This window comes from Canis aureus, unplaced genomic scaffold, assembly GCF_053574225.1.
Source record: "Canis aureus isolate CA01 unplaced genomic scaffold, VMU_Caureus_v.1.0 ptg000251l_RagTag, whole genome shotgun sequence".
NCBI classification, from domain to species: domain Eukaryota; kingdom Metazoa; phylum Chordata; class Mammalia; order Carnivora; family Canidae; genus Canis; species Canis aureus.
This window is the reverse complement of record NW_027554508.1, coordinates 19,695-45,660: the sequence shown is the minus strand read 5'-3', so window position 1 is coordinate 45,660 and position 25,966 is coordinate 19,695. Positions and strand designations below refer to the sequence as shown.

Here is a 25,966-nt window from a genome sequence, read left to right as displayed (position 1 = left end):
GTTTTTCCAAATTAGGACTATTACATCTCTGAATGGAAAACAAACATTTTTTTCTTGTTTTTTTTAATGACCCATCTATGGATGAATGCATCAGTAGCTAATGTCTGAAGGCTATCCTGGTGAAGCCTTCCACTCAAGGCTGTTGGATATATGGGCTGATTCTAGATTTGAGGATTGATCAGCAGAGAGATTTTGAAACTTTGGGGAGTAGCTTAGACTCTCCCAGGGTGAATTTGTGGAATAGAAGATTGGGTTAAAGAAAGAAAATTGAGGGATCCCTGGGTGGCTCAGCCCAGGGCATGATCCTGGAGTCCCAGGATTGAGTCCCACATCGGGCTCCTTGCATGGAGCCTGCTTCTCCCTCTGCCTGTGTCTCTGCCTCTCTCTTTCTGTGTCTATCATGAATAAATATAATCTTAAAAAAAAAGAAAGAAAGAAACTTGGAAGACAAATGGTGGAAGAGGAATAGGTGAATGAGAAATAGGAGGAAAGCAAGGAAAAACCTGCTGTCACAGTAGTAGTATGTCACAGTAGTAGTATGTCACAGTAATATTGTGTTGTGCAATATTGGTGGTTATTTTGTCAATTTCTATTTTCCAGTCTCAAGGGATATCTTGAATGTATAAGAAATCTAGTAAATGTTAGTTTTAAACTTCTGGAATTTGGTATTTTTCTCCAGGTAGAATTAATGGTCCTTGATGGAGCATCAGAGTGAATTTCTGTCCTCCATTCTATAAATGCGTGAATTACTCTGGTCTTTGTTTTTGATGGTGGTGGTGTCTCTTTTCTGGAGACATGGGGACTAGTGATTCATTTCTGTATTTCCCAGCTCTTAGCCACATAAAAATTGATCCTGAGCAAGGTACTTAACTTCTCTAAACCCCAGTAGCTTCATTTGGAAAGTGAGAATCACTGCGCCTTTCATAAATTGTTAGGAGAGGATACAAAGTGCAAAAGAACATGCTTAACACAGTGTCAGGAGTATCTTCAGTGGTGAAAAACTGGTATGCACTAGTTTTAAAAAGCTACCCTGGAGCCAGTGCTTTTTGATGCGTGCAGGTAAGGCTCTCTCTGTCCATCTGCTGAAAGGGAGCGGTCAAACATTTTGTCCTGGCTTCGATCAGAGTGAGTCAGATAAAGATCGGAGTTCCACCAGGACTCCACGCCAGCAGCGCAGCCGCGGGCCGGATCCCGGTTTGGGTCCCCCCGCCTCCACCCAGAGACTACAAGTCCCAGCATGCCGCGCTCTGGCCTTGACGGCCCCGCCCCTTCCGCGTTGGCCCGCACGTGGCCGCCGTTCTAGCCCCCCCCCCTCCCGGTACCGCGGCGGCGGGAGCGCCATGGAGACCGGTTGCTGGTTGCTGGGCGGCGAGTTCGAGGACGCGGTGTTCGAAGAGAGGCGGGAGCGGCGGCCGGGACCGGCGGCGCCCTACTGCGCCAAGCGCTGCGAGCCGCAGGTGAGAGGGCGGGGCCTGCCGGCCTGTCTCCCGACCCCCGCAGGCCTGGGGCCCCGGGTCCCGGGCGGCCCGCCGCCCCCGCAGGCCTCGGCTCCCCGAGAGGCCCGGCCGTTTCCGAACCTCAGCCGGTGGGCCTGGCCGGCGGCGCCGCGCTCTCGGCGGCGGGGGTCCCCGCGGCGCCCGGTCCTGCAGCCTCGGGTCACGACGTGCGCCCTCGCTGAGCCTGCAGCCCGGCGGGCAGCACCCACCTCCCGAAGCTCACCTGCTCCCCAAACGGCGACGCCGCACCCGCCGGCCGGCCCCTGTTCGGGCACCTCCCCCAGCCCCGTCAGCCCGGCTCGCGGGGTCAGGGTGTGCAGTTATACCCATCTCGGAGCACACCTTGACTGCCGCTTCCTCCAGGAAGTCTTCTCTGATTCCTCCTTTCCAGCAAATATGTTTGTCTTTGCCTCCCTCCCTCCCCGCCCCCTTCAGTTTGTATTACAGCCCTTGCCTGTACCATAAAGCTAATTAGTCGATCACATTAGAGCGGGGGGCTTAACTTTACGTCCTCCAGTGCCTGGCAGTTTCTGTTCATAACAGGAGCTCCGTGAATATTTTGAGTCCGTAGAATATTACTTTGTATTATTGCACATATGTAAATCTCCTCTCATGTGTAAGAACTACCCTACTATGTATCAGAAACTCACCTGTTTCTGGAAATGCTAGCTAGGTTCCTTTTCTGGTATTGTCTTCATGTTTCCTTAAAACCCATTGTACTTAAAGGTGTCGGGTGCTCAGTAGTGACCAGATTATGTTAGTTTTATTTCACTTCCCTTTTCTCCTTAACGCATAGCTTCTTTCAGAGTTACCTGTAGTAGTTGATCATGCAGACTAAAAACAGGAACGGACTTGGGAAGTCATGTGGCGCAGCATTAAAAGCCATCGGCATGAGACAAGACCCTGAATTGCAGCCTTGGCTTTTACTACTTGCCTTTCAGAGTGTCAATTCCTTATTTGTAGTTCGGGAAAAATAATATTTGCTGGCTCACAGGGTCATTGTGGAGTGCGATGGGTGAGATACTTTGTCAGGTGTGATGTGCTGTACACTCACAGGTAAAACCCAAAATCACTTGTCTTTAGGATTTGTTTGGTATAGGATACTGCTCATAACCTCAAAGAGGCCTTCCTTACTCGAGTCATGTTGATTTCCCTGGGTGAAAAACCTGGAGCCTGGGTTAGAAGATTTCTGCTGTCCCTGCCCAGATTCTTTGTGGGACAGAGGTTGGCCTTATCCAGCACTTCACCTGTTAGTTCCACGTTTGCTCACAAGCTTTCTCTTACCAGAAAGGGAGATTTGAAGCCATTTCTGTCTGAATCATTATGGACCTGCAGCGTATGTGGGAGAATAGAAACAATCATTTGAAAGCCAGTTTTTCTCCATCATTTCCCAGTGGGATCATGAAAATTGGAAGAAGGGTTGCAGTTAGGTGGTTATTGTTCGGCAAGTTGGGGCTGGCACCGTGACTAGAAAGCAGCAGAGCATGAAGGAAAATTATGGATTTAGTACCTAGACTTGTTGACTTAACGCAACACTTAAGGGAAACAGAAAAACAGCACTTACTAGCTTTCTTTGCTGGGATGGAACAGGCCAAGGAGATAAAGTGTTTTACTAAGATGATGGGAGGGCACTGATAGCCAGGCAACTCTTAGAAATAGGACCAAGCAATTTGACATGATGGTACCATCACCACAAATGCAGTTGCATTTTAATAGCATTTACCTGGGGATAGACTACATCCAGCCTCAGTATGTTTTACTGTGAGTAAAAAAGGAGATTGAGCTACTGTGGTGAAGCTGGAAAAACTGGCACACAGACTGCTTTTTGTTATGCCTTTTGCCTCATCTTGACGTTCTTTACTAACCAAGTCCAATGTCACTTTCCTTTCTAATAGGGTTTAAATCAGTAGAAAAGTGAATAAAATATTCCAGAATGGCATTTCCTCAGACTTCTCTTCTATAGGTCCTTGGCATTAGATTGCACAGAAACCTCCTTTCAGCCTTAATTTCAGTCTCTTTGGTTAGAGTCTACCTTTGCTTTTATGACATTTTCATAAAAGCACTGTAAATAAAGGTAATTCCTCTTTCCTTTGTCCTTTCCATAAAGCGTTGTCAATCCCTGTTCCATCTACTCTAAAAGTGTCTCTACAGGGAAATGTGTCTCAGTCTAAAGAAGCATTGGTGGGATCCCTGAGTGGCTCAGCAGTTTAAGCGCTGCCTTCAACTGGGGGCGTGATCCTGGAGACCTGGGATCGAGTCCCATGTCGGGCTCCCTGCATGGAGCCTGTTTCTCCCTCTTTCTCTCTCTCTCTCTCTGTCTCTGTCTCTCATGAATAAATAAATAAAATAAAATAAAATAAAATTTAAAAAAAGCAGCATTGGGAACTGTGCTAGTTAAAAATGTAGCTTCCCAGGCACCACCCCATTTCAAAATGCTCTAGATAGAACCGTATATGCCTGTGCTGCTTTTTCAGTCGAGGGGTTTCGTGTTATTGGTATGTTTATTACTCAAAATAATTTATTTATTTATTTATTCATGAGAGACAGAGAAAGGCAGAGAGACACAGGCAGAGGGAGAAGCAGGCTCCTCACAGGCAGCCCGATGCGGGACTCGATCCCAGAACCCCAAGATCACATCCTGAGCCAAAGACAGACAGACGCTCAACCACTGAGCCACCCAGGCGTCCCAACTCAAAATAATTCTAATGAAAACTAAACCAATGCTAAAATTGTCATTCTTGTTGGATGTTTTCCTGTGAGTCTCATCCTAAAGAAGTATGTCTCTCTTTGAGGTTTAATCAACTATATGTGGGAAATTGCTTCTATTTAAGTAGGTGGAAAAGCAAAACGTAATTTCTGTAACATGCTATTTTCACAATTTCTAGTGGTTTGATGAAGAAACGGGGAACAGTGATGATGTTGAAGCTCTAACTCTGAAGAAATTCAAAGGGGACCTTGCCTACAGACGGCAGGAGTATCAGGTAGAATTCAGCTCCCTGAGGTTGCACTACCTGACATAAGCTCTTGTTCTGTCAGTTGTAGGATGTTAGTTGTGAGCATGTTGTTTGTGAGGGTGAATTTGATCTTCTGTGATAAGTGTTTGTAAACTCAGAACCCCAAGTTTCTGTCCTTTTCTACATGCCTCTATGTCATTTGTTTTGTGTCCTGTATCTACGATATAGGGATCTTTTTGGGATCCTTGCAGGTCTGTTTCCCCAGGTTCTGTTACCTCCTCATTCTGTGGGAGCCTCTAGTACAGATTCCTCACGGAGTCACGGGGTAGGGCACCCCAAAATGTGTAAGAAAAGGGAAGGACAAGTAGATATCATCTTGCTTTACATAGAAGATCTCATTTCTTCGCAAGAGTCTTGTTATTACTTTGCTGATGAGAAATGGCAGGTAGTGTAGCAAGTTAGTGGCACAACCAGGATTCAATCCTGGTCTATTTGGCTTCAGAAAGCTCTTCCTACCCTATGGTGATATTTCCCATGGTGGTAGCGGTTATATTCTCCAGCCATTTCTTTTCTACCTTTTAGAAGAATAGTATTAACAAGTTACTCAAGCCTTCCTTGGTTCGTTGCGGAGTCCATTATCATAATACCTTCTGCCAAGAAAAAAGTCATCCCTATAACTGAATCCTTATTTCTATTATATTTTTGCCCCTCTTTTTATTCCTTCTCTTCATTTCCTTTATGTAACAAATAATTGGCAGAAAGCACTGCAAGAGTATTCCAGCATCTCTGAAAAATTGCCATCTACGAATTTTGCCATGAAGAGGGATGTCCAGGAAGGCCAGGCTCGGTGTCTGGCTCACCTGGGAAGGCACACAGAAGCCTTGGAGATTGCTACAAACTTGGTAAGTGGTTTGGTTGCTTATTTTCCTTTTGCTTTCTTGGGATTTTTGAATAGTTTATTTTCTAAAACAAAAACAAAAACAACTTCTTGCCAGCAGCAAAATCTGCGGGTTTGGATAAGTAGAGGAAAATCGTCAGTGGTGCAAGAACTTTGTAATGAACAGTTCAGAGCTCTAGACAGTCATTTTCTTGTAACATTTTTTTCTTTCCTGTGTTATGCCTAAAAATCTCATTTGTAAAGGTTTTACTCTTGTTAGGAGTAAACGTTCAGAGTAGGAAGATCATCAGTAACGTTTATTTTATTTTATTTTGTTTTGTTTTATTTATTTATTTATTTATTTATTTATTTACTTATTTTAGATTTTGTTTTCCAAAATTTCTACAATGAACATGGATTACTTTTGTAAACAAGAAATAAAGTTAATCAAAAAAAAAAAGCTAGATACAATACTGAGCCAAGCTTAACAGCCTTTTTTATTCTTAAATGGAATTCACAGAATCCCTTTTTAAGGGATGAAGAAAAGCAGTTATTTGCAGTTCTAGATTCTGCTTGTTTTTGTTTTCAGATGAAAGCATTTTTTAAATTTACTTCTGGTTTTTCTCTGTGTAAATTTTATATAAGGATTGGTCTAAAAAGACCAATCTTAGTTTATAGATGACCAGTTTTCTTGCTCAGAGGGAATTAAAATGAGGTGCCAAGACACTGATCCATGATCCCGGCAGTTGAAGTTGCTGGGAGGTCAGCCTAAAGTATGCATCCGATTGAGCTGTCCTCCTCCATTTCACTAAGAGAAATCCCTAAATTTACTTGCTGGTGGGTTTACTGCCTCAGACCTCAGCCTCTTGCAGTGAGAGCAGGCTTGGAATTTGTCTTTAGAATGTGGAAAACAGCTATGTCTTCTTCTTTTTCTCCCCTTTAATAAATGCAGGTTAATTCTTAAGCTGGAAGGTAAGATTAGCTTCTTCAGAAGCACGTGGCACAGTGAACTTGATGGGATTTAACAGCATTCATTCTCTGTCTCTGGGGTCTGCAAATTAGCAGCAGCTTTGGCCCTTTGTGCCTTTTTCTAGACATCAGTCACGCGTCCTTCGTTCCTGTTCTATGCTCTCTCTCCCCTCTCTCTTCCTGGCATCTCTGGCACCACTGTGCTCTTCCCTGCCTAACCTACTGAAGGCAGTGGCAGCAGCATTAGTGTCTGGATCATTTCTGTGGTTCCTTCTAGCTTAGGAAGTCTGTTTCTGTGGCTCAGAGAAACATCTGTTGCCTGTCAGCAGATGCCAGCTGTCCAGAGCTTAGGATGTTATGAAGCAGGAAGAGGGACCAGTCGGAAGACCTTCAGCTCCCCTGCCAGGACTGAGAACTATCCATCAGGCTTGTAGGCCCCTTGTGGGAGAACGAACCAGCAGTGTAGGCCAGTGGCTTTCACTCTTTCTTTGAGTCTCTACATGACCTCCGACCTCTACCAATTTGCATAGTTTCCCATTGCCTGGTACCCCGTGTTTTGTTTTATTTTTTAAATTTCTTCCTTACAGACCTTTCTCTTTTGTTATTAGCTCTGGTCCATTTCTGTTTTTGTCTCGGTGGTTATTGTCCTTTTGTGTTCTGTATGGGGGACAGGTCGGTATATGGCATTGAATAAAATACACAGTCCTAGAGTGCCCCTCAGGATGCGAACACTTTATGCTCACAACTTCTAATTCACTCTCTTCTTAATGATTTTTGGGCAGAATTTGTAATAGAACTCATTTATATTTTATCATTTTAAATAATTAAACATCTTACAGTAACTGATAGGCTCATGAGATAAGCTATGGTAACAATGTTGTTTTCTGACGGTAAATGACTTTTTTTTTTAAATGTGTGTACTCTACAAATGTTGCAGTCCTACATGCCCAGTTCTGGGTTCAGTGCTAAGGTGACAGATGAAGCATATCCATACCCCCCCCCCCCAATACACTGCTCATCTTGTATCTGGAGGGAGAATCCCAAGCCAGCTAACATGCGTCAGCTCTTCTAAAGTACCCTGCATCCTGTGCCTTCTGATATGACTGACTATAGCTCTGCTACTTACTAGCTATGTAGGCAAGCTCTCCAACTTCTCTGCTATGACTCGGTTCCCTCTTCTATGAAATGGGGATAATAATGGAATCTATTTTAAAGGATTGTCATGAGGAATAAATGAGTATAACTAGTGCATGACACATATTAGCACTCAATAAATATATTTTTTTAAGATTTTATTTATTTGGGATCCCTGGGTAGCTCAGTGGTTTGGCGCCTGCATTTGGCCCAGGGCGCGGTCCTGGAGTCCCAGGATCAAATCCCGCGTCGGGCTCCCAGCATGGAGCCTGCTTCTCCCTCCTCCTGTGTCTCTGCCTCTCTCTCTCTCTCTCTCTCTGTCTATCATAACATAACATATCATCTCTGTCTATCATAAAATTTTATTTTATTTATTTATTAGAGACAGAGAGAGAGAGAGGCAGAGGGAGAAGCAGGCTCCATGCAGGGAGCCGGACGTGGGACTCAATATCCGGTCTCCAGGATCATGCCCTGGGCTGAAGGCGGCGCTGAACTGCTGAGCCACCCGGTCTGCCCATCACTCAATAAATATTAACTGTTGTCATCATTATTGCATTTCAGGAGTTGTATTATTCTGGGAAAATCACACAAAGTCATTTAAATGGAATTTAATTTCCATAGAGTTATTATTTATGCTGTAAAAACTCTTCCATCAAAATCATAGTTTGTATGTAACAGCCTCTACCCCAACATACATTCTCAATATGAAATGTTGTTAAATAGCATAAAGCACTATAGACTAGTTGTAGAAGAAAGGTAGTATTTCTTAAAGTCTGTGTGTTGTTCTCCTTATAAATAAACGACATGAAGATGTATTACTTAGTTACTGAATATCTGCTATGTCCATGGTGCTATGCTCTCTACTAGGAATTCAGCATTGAACAGAAAAACTTTTGGGGGGAGAAATGAGAGAAGTAAAAAAGCAAGAAACAGATTCTTAACTACAGAGAACAAACTGATGGTTACCAGAAGGGAGGGGAGTGGGAGTGGAATGGTGGGTGAACTAGGTAGTGGGGATTAAGGAGTGCACTTGTGATGAGCACAGAGTGATGTGTGAAAGGGGTAAATCACTATATTGTACGCCTGTAACTAATAAAACACTGTATGTTAACTAACTGGAAATAAAATAAACTTAAAAAGAAAAAAATTATAGAAGATTTCTGAAGGGAAAAACTTTAGAAAAAAGAGTTTTATATGTGGTCAGAACTAAGGTTGAAATAAATGAGTTTTAAAAAGTAAACAAAAAAAAAAACCCTTTTGGAACCTAATGTTCTGTTAGGAAGGACAAAATGCTAAACAATAGTAATAAAACCAAATATATTTGTCTTTGGGAAGTTGCAGTATCACCAGATAGATTGCATGGAGCTTTATTTTCTGTATTCTCACTTAATATAGAAATATTTAGGATCCTCCCCAAGCTTTCACTCACTGGCCTGTTTCTTCAGGCTGGATACTGGGTAGTTTTACTTGTATTTCTGGCTCATTGTAGTTTTGTACAGGAGTTTGATCTGGATATTAGTAGGCCAAGTTTTCTTTAGGCTTAAAATTAACTGAAAGGTAATTTTAGTCTGCCATCTGCTCTCCACAGACTAACTTAGAAAAAGAAGCCTTGTTTTCCCTAACCCACAGGGCTTTTGCCATATGGCAAGTTAGGCAAGAGGTGGTGGCTCTGGTTAAAGAGACTTGAAAAGCATTTTCTGATCAGAAGGAAACCAAGCAACCCCTTCTGGCCAAAAATAATTGGCCTTGGTAATAGTTACCAGGGACGGCATTTGGATTCAATTATGATGCATCGTGAAGCACTGAGAGCTTCAGGGCTCTCCTGTTTAAGATGTCTAAGCCAAATCAGATTTGGAAATGGAGTCCATTTGAATCCTCAAGGAAATTACCATTTGGATTTTTAGAAAACCTGGAATATTAAAATGGAACCGCTAGCCCAGGGTTAAAAAGAGTTGGCTTAGGTCTTTCGGCTTTCTGGCTAAGACAATGAAGATTACAATAAAAATTGAAGATAAACTGCCATTTTATGATTTGGGTGCTGAATTTTGTCAGGCCACTGTCACATGAATTATGTTACAGTTATGACAGGATGTTTGGGAGTGTCTGGTGGTTATTTTGGTAGGTAGTATGTATTTCTCTAGGTTTACAGCTTCAAACAGTTCTCTGTACTTGTAGCTACAGAAAGATACCTCTCATTTACAGCATACCAAGTTGGGTTTTTAGGCATCTCCATTTTTACATGAAAAACATTCTGCAGTTTAAAGTTTTTAACTCTTGGAGCCCCTGGCTAGCTGAGTCGGTGGAGCATGCAAGTATTGATCTCGGAGCTGTGGGTTTGGGCCCCACATTGCGTATAGAGATTGTTTAAAAATAGAATTTTAAAAAAATAATAAAGTTTTTAACTTTTTTTTTTCTCCTTAGGAAAATAAAGCAACTAACACAGACCATTTAACCACTGTGCTCTATCTCCAGTTGGCTATTTGTTCAAGTCTGCAGAACTTGGAGAAAACAATTCTCTGCCTACAGAAACTAATTTCTTTGCATCCTTTTAATCCTTGGAACTGGGGCAAATTGGCAGAGGCTTACCTGAATCTGGGGCCAGCTCTGTCAACATTGTGTGCGTCATCTCAGAAACAGAACAGTTTCACCTCCAGTGACAAAACTATCAAATCCTCCTTTCCACACTCAGGAAAAGACTGTCTTTTGTGTTTTCCTGAAACGTTGCCTGAGAGCTCTGTGTTTTCTATGGAAGCAAGCAGCAGTAATAACCAGAAGAATGAGAAAGCCATGAAAAATATTCAAAACTGTATGGCAGAAAAGAGAGAAGCAGTGTTGCTAGAGACTCAGATGAAAGCGTGTGCCTCTTTTATACGAACCAGGTAATGAAGATGGATTAAACAACACAGGAGACTAGGCCAAGGGTAAAGGTGTTATTTTTCTAATTTTAAACTTCAAAAAGTTATAGGCTAGACATTTGGTATGTTTTTGAGATTATTTTCCCTATAGTCTAGATGGAATCCTTTGAACATGTCCTTTTAGTAAGATTTAAAAACAAAACTATGTTTGCTCAAGAATATGATTTGTTACCATTGCTCCAGATAAAATGTTAAAATTCAAAAACATTAAAACTAGAAAAAGAAAACTAAATGTATAAAACATTAACAGAGGGGAAGAGGTATTTTAAACAAGGAATTTTTCACTTGCAGTTTCCATAGAAATCTACTAAAGACCAAAATTTGTTCTTGTGTTTGAATCACTATTAATAATATGAATAAACACTGTTTAACTCATTCTACAGAGAATTCCTGTGGTTTAGGGACTCCAGACACTTTAAATCCATCGTAACAAGAGTTTAAGAGAAAAAAAAAAAAGTTTAAGGAAAAGGGGAACATACACTTGACCAAATCCCATAATTTATGAAAGAAACAGATTCTCTTAGGTCTCACATGATGCCAAAAAGGGAGTGCTTTTGTTGTTGTTGTTGTTGTCGTCATTGTTTTTAACTCTGGAGAATTCTAGAAATATGAACAGTGAGGCTCACTGAGAAGTGGTATCTCTGAGGCAAAATTGTAAACTTTATTCAGCAGATGTTTAGTGTTGACTGTGTTACTTTGTGAATCAGAAATATGTTGAATCAGTGGTATGCCAGGCACATGCGGGGTGCTGGGATCGTAAAGATTGTTAAAAAGAGGCCCTTTTTGGGACCCCTGGGTGGCTCACTCAGATAAGCACCCACCTCTGGCTCAGGTCATGATCCCAGGGTCCTGGTATCCAGCCCCACATCGCATCAGGCTCCCTGCTCAACAGGGAGTCTACTTCTCTCTCTCCCTCTGCTACTTCTCCTGCTTGTGCTCTCTCACTCTCTTAAAAAAAAGATTTTATTTTTCTTTTTTAAAAAAGAAAAATAAAATCTTTTTTTTTTTTTTTTTAAAAGGCCCTTTCCTTACACCACTCAGTGCTCTGAGGAAAATACATGAAGAGTCAGTGACAGGTGGCACAGGTGCTAACGGGTAGGTGAGTGGAACCCTATGGGGACAGGTAGCAGGAGCTGTTTAGTGTAGCAGGAAGAAGGAAGCCTTTACAGAGGGAGTGATGCTTCTGCTGAATGTTTCTGGGAACCTCCATCAGCTGTAGAGAAATGTGTGCTAGAGCTTTGTATACCTTATTTCACTCGCTGCTCCCTGGGGTGGACATTTGGATCCCATCGGGGAGACTAGGCATCATAACTTAGAATTATGCCCAAAGTGGCACAGCTAGGAAATGCTGCCATGTTTTGGACCCAGGCCTTTGATTCCACAGCTTGTGTTCTTTCTGGGATATCTTGCTGACTCTGGAATACGTCTCCAAATGAGAAGAGGCTGGGTAAAGAGAAAGAAAGCCGAGTCCACGGGGTGGAAGGCCTGGTGTAACACAATCTGCTGCAATGACAGCAGCATTGGTGGTGGAGCTGGAGAGGTGCGTTGTAGACCATGAGCCAGGATGACATAGTGAGAAGGAGGAAGAGGGGTTTTGGAGTTAAGGTGTTAAAGAACCTAATAAATTGTTACTAAGTGAATGAGTGTGGACTCCTCCACTTGCTAGTGGTCTGATCTTGCACAAATTACTTAAACTCTCTGATCTCCAGTTCCTTCATCTTCATCTTCATGGAGAAATGGGGAAATGCCTTCTTCATGGGATCGTTAGAATTAAAGTATCTGAAGCTCTTGGTGTAGTGCACAGTATTTGGACAGCATTTGGTGAAGGCTGTACTTCTGTACTATTAGCATAAGATGTTAAACGTCATCTTAAAGAATTTGGTCTTTAGGCTGAAGGCCTGAATAGTATTTGAAAGTTTTAAATGTCCAAGTGGTATGACAAGAGCTGTGATTTCAAGAGAGAGATCTGGTGGCTGGCAGGATATTTTGGAAGAAGGAATAGGGATCCCGGAACACCGGTAAAGGAGCTGTGGAATCATCAGTGGATGGCAATCAAGACCTGATCTAGGACCTGACCCAAGAGGAAATGGACATCACTGCAGGGTGGAATAGCCCAAACTGAGTGACCAGCTGAGGGTGTAGGAAAGACAAGGAAGAGAGAAAAGGAGTCCAAGACCAGTCAAGGGTCTACCTTGGGTGGATGGTGGCACCTTTTGCTGCGACAGGACACACGGGACAAAGAGCAGAGCAGACTTAGGATGGCAGTGAAGATTTTCGTTCAGTGTGCTGACATTTGAGTGCCTGTAGGACATCCAGCTGGAGCTTTTCACAAGGAGGAGTTCAGCTCAGAAGAAGGGAGCTAGAGATGAAGGAGTTTTCAGGAAAGAAAATAGCAACCAGATGATAAAAGTCAGGTAGGATCGATTCTGAGATTTGAAAGTGAGGTCATTGCAGCCTTTGAGAAGGCAGTTTGAATGGTGATGGATGACGAGGCAGAGGGTTGAATGAGCATGACACGGAAGGAACGAGTGTAAGCTGTATTTTCAGGTACTTTCAGGAGGAAGAGTAGAAATGTACATCTTTGATATCCATCAAAGATAAAAGGGGTCACAAATATACATGCCTCCAGAGGCCAGGTAGGTCATATAAGTAAGCAGGTTTGAGTGAATGGGGGAATGTGGGTCAGAGCATGCTCTCCTACCAGGCTGTCCGGTGACTTCCCGTTGCACTTACATAAACGCCCCGCTTCTTTCCATGGCCTGCAAGATGTTGACCTTGCCTTTCCTTTTCTCCTCACTTACTGCAGTTATTTTTTCCTCTCTGTTCTAGCCACAGTGATCTTTATGATTTTCAAACACATCAAGCTAATTCATGTGTCAGGGGCCTCCTTCCGCCGGATATTCTGGTGGCTGGCTCATCATTAGATCTTAGCTTGAGTGGTAACACAGAAAAGCCTTCCTTTACTTCCCCACCTAAAGCAGACACTTTATTCCCCCTGCTTGGGTTGTTTTGTTTGTACAGCAGTCCTCACTGCCTGAAGTCATCTTATTTATTTGTGATATCTCTCCTTCTGTTCCATGAAGCAGGACCCTGTTTTTCGCCTACCAGTATCTCCCAATGCCTAGAATAGTGAGTGGTCCATTCAAGACGTGAAATGAGTGAATGGAAGAGTCGAGTGCTTATGGAATAGCAATAGAGACCAGTGAGGCCTGAGGGAAATTGGGAAATTTTACACACTCAATATTTTTTTTTAAAGATTGAAATTTTTTTTAGAGTGCGTGAGTGCGCAGAAGCCAGGAGATGAGCAGAATGAGTAGAGAGAATCTCAAGCAGACTCCCCCTGCTGAGCAGGGAGCCCGACATGGCTCAATCTCATGTCCCTGAGATCATGACCTGAGCCAAAAATCAAGAGTCAGCCACTCAAAGGACTGGGCTACCCGGGCACCCCCACATTCAATTTTTTTAAAAGATTTTATTTATTTATTCATGAGAAACACAGAGAGAGGCAGAGACAGGCAGAGGGAGAAGCAGGCTCCATGCAGGGAGCCCGACGTGGGACTTGATCCTGGGTCTCCAGGATCATGCCCTGGGCTGAAGGCAGGCACCAAACCTCTGAGCCACCAGGGATTCCCCCACATTCAATATTTTAAGAAACAATGAAGAGAAGAGCTGTGTGAAGAGGACACGAGGGAGGAGGAAAGAGAAAACCAGGTTATGCTCATGATGGGAAGGTAGTGGCGAGGCGGTTGCCAGATGGTCATCAGAAGCTTGTCAAAGATTTGACCTTGCTTGGGGTAATTAAAGTATGCTGGAGGATCTAATTAGTCCTTGAAGTTGAGTGGCTGTGGGTTTGGAGAGATTTAAAGGGTCACAGAACACGGACTTCAAAAGAACGCATCCCAGACACTTTGTGAGGAGGAGCCTTTGATTAGGAAGCTTGTCCTTTTCACTCCAAATTGTTTGTGCTTTCAATCACTTGACTTCCACAGGAAGCCCTTTTGAGATTTTGCCCTCTAAAGATTTATTTGAGAAGCTTTGGTCTATGAATTTTAGAAAAGATGTCTCTCCATTGCAGTTTGCTCCATTTGCTCAGGTAAGAAGCTTTAGGGATTAAAACGAAGGTGAGGATCTTCCTTTATCCTGGTAGGACTCCCATCCAGCCCAGTACCTGTGCTCTCTGCAAACATTTCCTCACTGCTTTCCCTTACCTGTTGCTCACACGTTGGAACTTAATGTTTTTCAGGCTTTTGCTTCAGCTCACCCAATCTCAGCAAACATCATTTGCTTTGGAGAAGAACTTAAGGACTCAGCAGGAAATTGAAGATAAAATGAAAGGGTTCAGCTTCAAGGAAGACACTTTGCTGTTGATAGCTGAGGTGAGTGTTCACATAAACCTCCAGGCATCAGAGGTATTTTTCTTGGCTCTGGTACCATTTTTTAAGAAACAGCCAAATCTCTACGAAGGGACTCTTTTTTCCCTGCTTCACATGCCTTTTGATCACTCAATCCCTGAAAGCAGCCTCTTCGTCATCTCTCTCCTGCAGCATGCTGGAGGCAGGGACTCTGTTTCATTTTCTTGTCGGTGCTTGTTAGTACCTGCCTGCTTGAACATCGTAAATGCCCAGTAACTGTTATTTGAGTGCTGATTAAACGAATGAATGAATGTTGACATTCTTGCAGCATTTCCGTACCTTTTTTCCTCCATTTGTCCTCAGAACCCTCAGCACGGCCTGTGGGACAGGTGAATCTGGGAGTGAGAATCAGACAGGTTAGGACCTGCCTAAGGTGAGATCATAAGCTGCAGTGCTAGATGGGAGCCCGTCCCACCACAAAGTCCATATTCTTTATTGCCCACTTTTCAACTACCTTGATGGTTGCAGAAAAATTGAAATGTCAAGGTTTTGACATTTGACTGTAACTGAAACTTGACAATACAGGTGCTTTTCCCATGCAGTTAGTCTATATCCATATCCATCCCACCGTCATTCTTTAAGAAATACTGCATATCTCAATTGTCTGGCTCCTTTCTTCCTTCAAACTAAGTGTCCACTTGGACCCCTTTTCTCTCTTATGGGGCCACGCTCTCCTTCCCGTTCTCTGTGAGCCTTTTTCAACCTTTTCCCTTTCATGGGCTTTTTCCCTTGAGCCCACAGACCGGTGTAACAGATAGTCTGTCCATCCTCAGTTTCCTGTAGCCTTCTTTAGCCTTTGCTTTCCTTCATCCTTATGTGGCATTTATAGCTATTAGCCACCCACTTTTTGTTTCCACTTCCCTTTACTTCAGAGAGGCAATATTAGTCTAATTTTCTCCTATTTTCCTAATAGTCCTCTGCCTCTTGGAACTTGCTGCTTTCCTCTGGGTCTTAAGTAATGACATCATCTGAGGTTCTACTTAGGTTCTCTGTTCTCTTTGCCATCTCCCACAGAAGTCATAACCACACTCATGGTTTCAGTGGTCACCTCTGGGTTGATTATCCTCCAGTCTGTATCTTTAGTCCCATCTCTGGAACACTTGTCTCACGTCTCAGACCAGTTACCTGGTCTGTGATTAAGTGATTTATCTGAAATGATAACTGATGATCCTACTGTCACTTCAGGTACAAAGTGTCTAAAATGGAGCTACTCATCAAAACACTTTCCAGTCAATCTTCTGTCAGTATCTAGCAGAGAGAAGTTGGAGAGAACCCTCTCCATGCTAGACTTTGTTTTTTTCATCACTGCTGTCTGTCATTCTGTTATCTAGACCTGGGGCCTCGCTAGCTGTGAGCCATCTCCCCTCCTGCAGGCACGCAGTCACCCTTCTTTCAGGTCCACCTTTCATTTCTCTTGCACCTCCAGCACCCTCATCCCTACCACCTCTGCTTGGCTCACAGTGACCTCCTGGCTTGGCTCTCCTTGCCTCCTTACTTTCTCCCCTCAGATCTGACTGAAACGTTGCTGCTGCTAGCTTTCTCTTACAACATTGCTTTGAGCGTATTACCTGCTTGCCCCAAAACCAAAGTGTGTCACCATCACCTCAGAGGTCAAGTCTATTTTAGGTGCCTCCATATGATATCCAAGGCCTCCCAGAGAGTAACCCCAAACTTAGGACCTAGTAATTCCTTACACAAATCTTTTGCATCCTCTAAACTGATCTGCCACATCTAACAGACTTGTGGGTTTTCTCATCTCCACCCACTTACTGTATTTCCATCCTCAAAGACCTCACTGAGGTTCTTCCCTGTAGGAAGCTTTCCCTGAACGTTCCTGTCTGTGGCAATGGCTCCCTCCTCTCAGCTCAGGAAGAGTGAAGTATTGAATAGGTAGCTCTTTGGACCCTATAAGAAATACAAGAATATGTCTTAACTTTTCAACTAGATTTTAGGTTTCCTTATAAGTAAGGTTATCCTTAAAAATAAGACATCCTTACAAGATGTCTTAAAAATCTTCATACTCTTTATCTTTACCACGCTCAGTACATCTGTGGACTGAGTGCAATAGTAGTTCTCCACCTGGACAATGCATGTGAAGTACCTGTGGAGCTTTTTAACAAAGACTAATGTCTGGGGGCAGCCCGGGTGGCTCAGCAGTTTGGCGCCACCTTCAGCCCAGGCATGATCCTGGAGACCCTGGATCGAGTCCCATGTTGGGCTCCCTGCATGGAGCCTGCTTCTCCCTCTGCCTGTGTCTCTGCCTCTCTCTCTCCTCTCTGTGTTTCTCATGAATAAATAAATAAAATATTAAAAAAAAAAGACTAATGTCTGGACCCTCATTGGGATTATAATATACACTTCATTTTGTGCTCCATAAATCTTACTTGGTGACATGAGCATGACCCTGTGTCCTTAAATATCCTTTGATTGTATACATTTTTTTCTTCTTATCACTGTTTATTTGAATTAGGATCTAGGGCACCTGGCTGGCTCAGTTGGTAGAACATCCAACTCTTCTTCTCTAATGTGGGTATAAGCCTCATATTGGGTGTGGAGCCTACTTTAAAAAAAAAAATTAAAGGATCCATATAAGATCCACGGACTGTATTTGGTTCTTCTGTCTCTTACAACTCTTTTATTCTTTTTTTTTTAATTTGTTTTTATTTATTTATGATAGTCACACACAGAGAGAGAGAGAGAGAGAGAGAGGCAGAGACATAGGCAGAGGGAGAAGCAGGCTCCATGCACCGGGAGCCCGACGTGGGATTCGATCCCGGGTCTCCAGGATCGCGCCCTGGGCCAAAGGCAGGCGCTAAACCACTGCGCCACCCAGGGATCCCCATCTCTTTTATTCTATAAAAGCTACCCTTCTCTACTTTTTTAAGATGAAAAATATATAACATAAAATTTGCCATCTTAACCATGTTTAATGTACAATTCATTAATCACATGCACGGTGTTGTGCAACCATCAGCACTACTTCCAAAATTTTTTCATCATCCCTAAGAGAAACTCTAACCATTAAGCAATAATTTCCATTCCCTCCCAACCTCTAGTAACCTCTAATCTACTTCCTGTGTCTATGAATTTGCCTATATTAGATATTTCAAACAGTGGAGTCCTATAATATTTGCCCTTTTATGTCTGGCTTCTTTCACTTAATGTAGTGTTTCAAGGTTCATCCATTATTGTAGCATGTGTCAGAACTTCATTCCTTTTTTATAGCTGAATAATGTTCCATTGCATTTATGTATATGCCACATTTTGTTTATCCATTCATCTGTCAAATGGCACTTAGAGCATTTCTACCTTTTGGCTATTGTGAATAATACTACTATGAACATTGGCATACAAGTATCTGTTTGAATTCCTGATTTAAATTCTTCTGGATATATATTCCTAAGAATGGAGTTTGCTGGGTCACGTGGTGATTCTGTTTAATTTTTGAAGAACTGCCAAACTGTACATTTCACCTTATACTCTTATTTTTACCTGACATAGTAACATGATTGTGTCCCCGTATCTTTTTTTTTTTTTTTAAGATTTATTTATTTTAGAGAGAGAGCATGCCTTGGGGAGAGGTAGAGGGACAGGGAGGGAGAAACTCAAGCAGACTCTGCACTGAGTGCAGAGCACAAAGCCTGATGTGAGGCTTGATCCCATGACCCTGAGATCACAACCCATACCTCTATAGGGTTGTTTAAGTATGTCCTTTTTTTTTTTTTTTTTTTTTTATTCATGAGAGACAGAGAGAGAGAGAGAGAGAGAGAGAGGGGCAGAGACACAGGCAGAGGGAGAAGCAGGCTCCATGCAGGGAGCCCAATGTGGGACTCCATCCCGGGTCTCCAGGATCACACCCCAGGCTGCAGGCGGCGCTAAACCACTGTGCCACCAGGGCTGCCCAAGTATGTCCTTTTTAATGGTGGGATAGTGGTCCAGTTATAGCTTTGGATGAGCTATCATTTATTTACTTAAGTCCTCTATATTGAACATTTAACAAATATTAACTACCTATTTTAATAACTCTGCAAAAAAAAAATCAGTGTATTCCTTTTAGAATAGATTACTAGGAATAGAATCACTGGGTTAAAATATATAAACATTTTTAAAGAAACTCCTTTTCCAAATTATGATTCAGAAAGCTGGTTCAATTTACATATCCTGTATGAGAATACTGATTTTCCTTCTCTAAATCCTATTTAGATTGAACCATATGAAATTGTCAAGTTGATCATTTTGACCTATAAAAACAGTTTTATATGTATTAGTCAACTTATTTTTCAAAATCTGCAATTTGATTAGTAAAAATGGCACTTTTTAGTGTTAATTTACTTATTTGATTACTCTTAAGATGAACAGTTTTTTCATGTTTATGGGCCATCTGTATTTTGTGAAATACCTAGTCATGCTTTTTCTTCATTATTCTGTTTGTATGTTTCTGTTTTTCTTAATAATTTTTAAGAGTTCTCTCTATACTAGGCTTACTAACCTTTTATATGTTGTAGTATTTTCTGAAGTTTATGATTTTTTTTTGATATATAGAAGTTTAAATTATTTTATATGGTCAAATGTTTTTGCAGATATTTTGACAACTGTGAATTATGCACCTGCTAATCCCTCTTTCTGGAATATTGTATTATTTGGATATTACTATTCAATTCTCTTTTTATTAAAAAAAAAGACTTTTAGGGTTATATCCTAGATTTTAAAATACTTCATTTAATTGAGTCCAAGAAATCATCAATTGTAAGACACATCATTATTTGATGGGCCACTAAAAAGAAAATTAAGATGCCATTTATGCTGTGACATGCTGGTGTTGCTTGATGTCAGAAATGTTAAAATACAAAACAAAAATTGTCTTAGAATTAATGAAAATACAGGGGGATCCCTGGGTGGCGCAGCGGTTTGGCGCCTGCCTTTGGCCCGGGGCGCGATCCTGGAGACCCGGGATTGAATCCCACGTCGGGCTCCCAGTGCATGGAGCCTGCTTCTCCCTCTGCCTGTATCTCTGCCTCTCTCTCTCTCTCTCTCTCTCTCTGTGTGACTATCATAAATAAATAAAAATGTAAAAAAAAAGAATTAATGAAAATACAAAGCTATAATAAATGCTGATAGTTGACTGGGAAAGCTATTCATCTTGTTAGCTCCTGCCTCAAATAATAAGTAGTCTTTGAAGATTTAAAGTCAGTGGAAACTGTTCTTTGGATGTGCTTATTAATCCACTATAATTTGAGTATTCATGAATACATTGGATCTCAGGGTTTGCAAGAAATTTAGGCATAATCTAGTCCAAATCCAAGTGACTTAAATTCTCTCTACAGCATCCCTGCCAGATGGTTCCCTAAACCTTTTGTGCCAATGGTATGAAGTGTGTTGGAACTTAATTTCAGTTCACTGTCCTTACCAAAGATGGGCTGATCACTTAGTGGGTTCAGGTGCAAGCTTTCCACATCTTAACTTTTGCGTGTCTTATCAGAGAAACTAACAAAATATCTGGGCCTGATTCTGACCAGTAGGGAGCAGTGTTGTGCCTTGGGAGGGTAAACAAGCTCCTCCAGGTCCTGGAGGCTGCTGTGACCTCTCCAGAGGGATTGAGTACTCTCTGGGTCAGGAGAGGGTAGGCCCAGCTACTTGCTACTTGCCTATTTGCTGCCTTTGACTTCTTTGGAGAACTTCTAAGAGGGAGAATCTATGCCCCCATCTCACCCCCAGCAGCAGTTTTCTGCCCAAGCTCTGCTTTCTGATTATTTTATGAGGAGGGAGAAGTACTCACAGATGTGTTCTTGCCAGCAAAAGATCATCTTTGATTTGAGATGGTTGACCGGGCACTCTCTGTAGGCTGAATAGCTGCCACATTGGTCATTTCAGTGATTTGTTCACTCAGGGGAAGATAAGAGGAGAAATAGGGGTATTTTACTTATGTAGTCCTTGGATCACTACTTCTGAACAAACATCTTTTCAATATGTTGGAATTGTTGGAATTATCCCCTAGCTGCTAAAATATTTCTGCTTGCTTTTTGGTATGAAATCCTTTACACTTGATGAATAGCATAGTCTTCTATTCCACGTCTGCTGCCCCTTTCACTGGGACATGTTTTGTTTTTTTCCTCCTGCTGCAGGTTATGGGAGAAGATATCGTCCCAGAAAAAATAAAAGATGAGGTTCATACAGAGGTGAAGTGTGTTGGTTCTACAGCCCTGACTGCCTTGGTGATTGCATCTTCGAAAGAATTTGAAGACAAGTGGTTCAAAAAGATCAAAGACCACTTCTGTCCCTTTGAAAATCAGTTCCATACAGAGATACAAATCTTGGCTTAGTGGTCCCTTTAAAAACAAAAGAAAACATCCTGCATGTTTTAATTGTCCTTATTTATTTCGGATAGAATCCATACTAATCATGGAATATAATAAATTTATTTATTTATTTTTTAAAAATTTTTTTGGAATATAGTAAATTTAAAATGATTGTTTTATAAAAATAGCTTCTCTTCCAGATTATTTCTACTGTGTCATTTCTTGATTTTTTTTGTTTCCATTGTAGATTTTTACCATTCACTTATCTTAAACCTACTATCCCTTTAGAAGGTACCTGTTGGGAAAGTGAATAAAAGAGGCTTTTAGATATTAATAGTTTTTTTTAAACAGGTACTGTGTTATAATCAGCAATAAAAGTATCCACATTGTTTAGGTAAATTCATCAGGAAAGAATGAGAATGTTGAAACATAAAGGTAAACCATTTCTAAGAAGGATGTGTCAAAGTCTTTGAAGGCTCTGAGATTTTGTTTTTTGTTTTTTTTTTTTTTTAATATTTTTTGTATATTTATTTATTTATTTATGATAGTCACACAGAGAGAGAGAGAGAGGCAGAGACACAGGCAGAGGGAGAAGCAGGCTCCATGCACCGGGAGCCCGATGTGGGATTCGATCCCGGGTCTCCAGGATCGCGCCCTGGGCCAAAGGCAGGCGCCAAACCACTGCGCCACCCAGGGATCCTGGCTCTGAGATTTTGTATATGGGTCTGAACAAAGAGTGCGCATGGAGTAGGCTGTAGTATAGAAACTCAGGTCTCTCTCTCGTGGGCAGTACTCAGCATGCTGGCCTTGTGCTCCAGCGGAGGACACCTTCTCTTTTGTAAGGCTGTTTGCTGTGCAGGCATCATTGAAATTACAGTGTGGAATGAAGGGCAGTCTTGCTCACCAGAGGCACAAAAACGCAAGGCCCACAGGGCACTGTCATCTATGGTGATGGTCTGTCCTTCCAGCCACTTGATTAGAGTCACAGTCTCTAAAATCTTCCATACAAAAGGCCATCATCTTACTCGCATCATCTGGAATGGAAGAGCGCCCTTATGAGGAGTGGAATTTAATAGTAAACCAAAAACTTCATCAAGTGTTGTCCCACACAGCTTTTTATTCTCAGCAGAGGTAAAAGAATTCCAGCCCTGGGCAAAGAAGTGGAATCCTCGAGATTTCCCTTTCACTTCACCGGCTGCTTCACCCCTTCCCAGGCCCCTTCACAAAACAGAAATGTCTGATTCTCTTTCTATTTTGACTGGTCTTTTAGTATGTATGATAGCTTGACTAGCAATTTTAAGTTGTCATTTATCTCTAATGTGAAACAAAAGATTGGTATGATTAATAGACATTTTAATTTTTAGGAACCATTATATGGAAGCCTCTCAACAGCTCCCCATTGTCCTCCATCCATCCACTCACGGAGTCATGAACAATCACTGTGGAGCTCCTGTTCAATGACAAGCATTGTGTGGTTGCCGTGGAGACACTGGCTCTGGGAGTTTATGGTCTAGTTGCGGATGGCCCCCAAGGATAGAGCCCAAACAGAAACCTGGTTTGCCAAGCCTTTGGCTCCCAGGCTCCCTCCTTCCCGGCTCCCCAGCTTTAAATGTGCCATAGCTTTTGCCTTCAGGCCTTCGCATGGCAGTTTGGCCTGGCACCTCTCCCCATCCCCTATCATAGGGCTGCTTCTCTAAGCCTTTCCAGTCTCTACTTCTTACAGCTTCCCAGAAGTCTTGACCTCCAGGTGGCAGTAGGTTTCCCTCTTTCATGCTCCTTCACTGTTTCACTCCCATATTGTTTCTCACTGCTCAGTTGTGATCACCTGCTTGTTTTTCACCGTAGACTTTAAAATTGTAAAACTAGGGACTAAGACTGTCTTTTTCATAGAGGTATCCTCAGGACAGAATACTCGACATTTCATTAAATATTTGTTGAATTTCTGAATTAACTGCATTAATTCAGTTAATTACAAAACAGCATCTTATTTTGTTGGCACAAAAACTTAATTCCCCAAAGACCCAACACAGTGCTGAGGCACTGGAAACACCCTGCCTGTTTCTCTTTCTGGAACTGAACACCTTCCCCCTGTTAGTCTAGGCCTCCTAGAAATACCCTTTTCCCTCCAGTCTGGCTTGGCTTCCCATCTCCATTCTAGTGCCCTTCTTGCTGCATCCATGCTTTTAGCTCTCAGCCCTCTGGCAGTCCTCCCAGATCCAGTGTCTGTGCTGTCCTGAACTCCCTGAGTGGTCTCCATGTGAATCTTCCCGCACCCCTGCCCCACCTCACTTTCCTGGCAGCAATATGATGATGATGTGTGTGAGAAGCCAGCCTCCTTCACCATGATGCTTGGCTGTAATGCAAGGCGGGGAAGGGCACTCAGAAATACTGGGCACCTCAGAGTTTCCTCACACACATCATCTTGATCATTTCCAGCACAGATGGTGAAGGGCAGGGTTAACTGAGCAGTGATTATGCTAAAGAAAAATCTCAGGCCTGCCTACTTAGAGACCCCACCCTCTTGTCAATGAGTGAATCACAGGGAAGGTGAGCAAATGTGAACCAGGGGGATGACTGCACTCCAGGTGGGTGGGGTGGGACCCAAGGGCAATCCTCACCTCTTGTGACTCCCAAAAGGTCTGTCTGCAACATTTTCTCCCAAGGTGGAGTTTGTAGCTGGCATTTGAGCTGGTGAAAGTCCTTTGTCCTATATGCTCTCACACATCCACAATCTTCATACTGTAGCCAGAGGGTCTTAGAAAGATCGTTTTCAGTGCAGTAGTGGACTTCCCAATTCATTCCCACCCAAGCCCTTTGCCCATGCAGTTACCTCTACTGGGAACATTATTTCCCGTAGTCTCCCAACCCTGCCATTAGTTTCCCCTTCCTACAGATCTCAGCTCAGGGGTCATTCTCATACAAAATGTTCCTGATCCCACACTAGCTTAGGTCCCCCTTTAAATTTCATAGTGTTCGTGCTTTTTCCCCCAAAGCACCAGATGGGATTATAATTGAAAAAATAGAGGACTGGCCTTTGTCTATTTGGGACTCACTCTTGTCATTTTTCTCCCTCCTTAGCAGAGTGACTTTACTACCTAAAGCTTCAGTGTTGGGTCTGCTCAGCCCTTGAGTTAACAACCACCCGACCCCCTATCTCTGGGAACTACCCTCTCACCCTCACAGGTGGGTACCCGGCTGCCATATTTGTACTCAGTGACTCTAATTGGAGAGAGGATGGAGGGTTTACCTGGAAATGTCTCAGCCAATCAGAATCTCACCCAAGAGATTTAGAAATCAAAGACTCTTCTCCTGTCTGAAACTAACAGGGTCAAAACCTGGGAGTGGCTGTGTTCTGCCAAAGTAGACTGAGGAACGGACAGAGAAAGTCTACAGAGAAGGAGGAAAAGTAATGCCCAGATGCCCGGCTACTTCCTGATTGCAAGCCCTTCCTGTTCTCTACCGCCAGCTACATTCCTGGCTGAAGTCTCCATGAGACACCTGGAGTGTGGCGAGCAGAATAAGAGCCACCCAAGGATGTCCATGTCTTAATTCCCACAACCTGTGAATACATTAGGTTACACAGCAAAGGGGAATTAAGGTTGCTAATCAGCAGACCTAAAAATAGGGAGACTATCCTGGATTATCCAGGTAGGCCCAGTGTAATCACTGGGATCTTTCCAAATGGAAGATGGAATGTATTAGGGCTCTCCAGAGAAATAGAACCAGCAGGAGATATCTGTATATCTGTAGCTATAGATACAGATATATGTATGTACTTATCCATGTATATGTATAAATGTGTGTGTATATAGAGAGAGTTTTTTTATGGGAGTTGGTTCATATGATTATGGAGGCTGAGAAGTTGAAAGGCCTGAAAGTCAATGGGGTTAACGGTCTATGTCCTGATCTGCATACCAAAGCCAGAGAACCAGGAGTGCCAGTGTCCAAAGGCAGAAGATTGATGTCTCAGCTCAAGCAAAGAGCAAATTTGCCCTTCCTCTGCCTTTTTGTTCCATTCAGGCTTTCAGCAGGATGAATGATGCCCACCTGCACTGGGGAAGGTGATCTTCTTTACTCAGTTCGCAGATTCAAATGCTCATCTCTACCAGAAACTCTCAAAACACACCCAAAAAAATGTCCTACTAGCTATCTGGGCATCCCTTCGCCTAGTCAAGTTGACACATAAAATTAGCCATCACATGGAGACAGAAGGAGTGAGTCAGGGTCAGAGAGATGCTATGCTACTGGCTTTGAAGATAGAAAAAGGGTCCACGAGCCAAGGAATGCAGGTGGCCTATGGAAATTGCAAAAGACAAGGAGATGGACTCTCTCCTAGGGTGTCCTGCTGGCCCAGTGAAATGCATGTTGGAGTTCTGAACTAGAGAACTGTAAGGTAATGAATGTGTGTAATGTGTGTTGTTTCAAGCTATGATGTTTGTGGTCATAAGTTGACTGCTTGAGCTAGTTTCAGCTCCTGTTACTTGCAACCAAAGAATCCTAATACAGGCCACTTGGGCCTCTTCAATCTCGGTTTTAGAATAAGAATTTGATTCTCAGAAGGCAATTTCTTTTATACATGACTTTCCTTTTTAAAACTTTGATAGAACATTATTGTAGAAGGTATCAAATAAAAAATGCAGCACCTGCTTTCAAGAGCTTCCATTCTCTAGCCGAAGTAACGGGACATCCACGTAAATAGTAGATAATGGGCAGGAGGAAGGTCTGGCTATTGCAGGGTACAGAGGAAGGTGGGGCTTCCAAAGAAGTTTCATGAAGGTGGAAACATCCGAGCTGAACTTTGGGAAGGGGAGGGTTTGCAGCAGGGTCTGTGGGGAACAAGAGGCAGGCATGTTGAGTTTCTCAGTAAGAAGATGTAAGGAGCCACCACCTGGAGGACGTGAAGGCTGGTTGTC

At 42.6% G+C, this 25,966-nt stretch overlaps 1 protein-coding gene and 1 long non-coding RNA gene across 4 annotated transcripts; one reads left to right on the top strand and one right to left on the bottom strand.

Moving 5' to 3' along the window:
• The first annotated feature begins 1,295 nt into the window (after window positions 1-1,295).
• On the top strand, window positions 1,296-21,521 carry LOC144309913 (uncharacterized protein C8orf76). Of its 3 annotated transcripts, none has more exons than XM_077890873.1 (6): window positions 1,296-1,457; window positions 4,382-4,477; window positions 5,209-5,352; window positions 9,903-10,309; window positions 14,589-14,721; window positions 20,880-21,521. In XM_077890873.1, the coding sequence occupies exons 1-6, from the start codon at window positions 1,341-1,343 to the stop codon at window positions 21,075-21,077; spliced, it is 1,095 nt and encodes a 364-aa protein (XP_077746999.1). In that variant the 5' UTR covers window positions 1,296-1,340; the 3' UTR covers window positions 21,078-21,521. The 3 variants fall into 3 exon arrangements, with proteins under 3 accessions (XP_077746999.1, XP_077746998.1, XP_077747000.1); XM_077890872.1 differs by having other exon boundaries at window positions 9,852-10,309; XM_077890874.1 differs by lacking the exon at window positions 4,382-4,477 and having other exon boundaries at window positions 1,297-1,457; window positions 9,852-10,309.
• A 47-nt stretch (window positions 21,522-21,568) lies between these two features.
• LOC144309915 (uncharacterized) lies at window positions 21,569-24,497 on the bottom strand. The gene is made up of 2 exons (XR_013375776.1): window positions 23,672-24,497; window positions 21,569-22,087 (listed from the first exon to the last, which is right to left on the bottom strand). It is a non-coding gene; the product is annotated as an uncharacterized LOC144309915 (long non-coding RNA).
• Window positions 24,498-25,966: the final 1,469 nt, after the last annotated feature.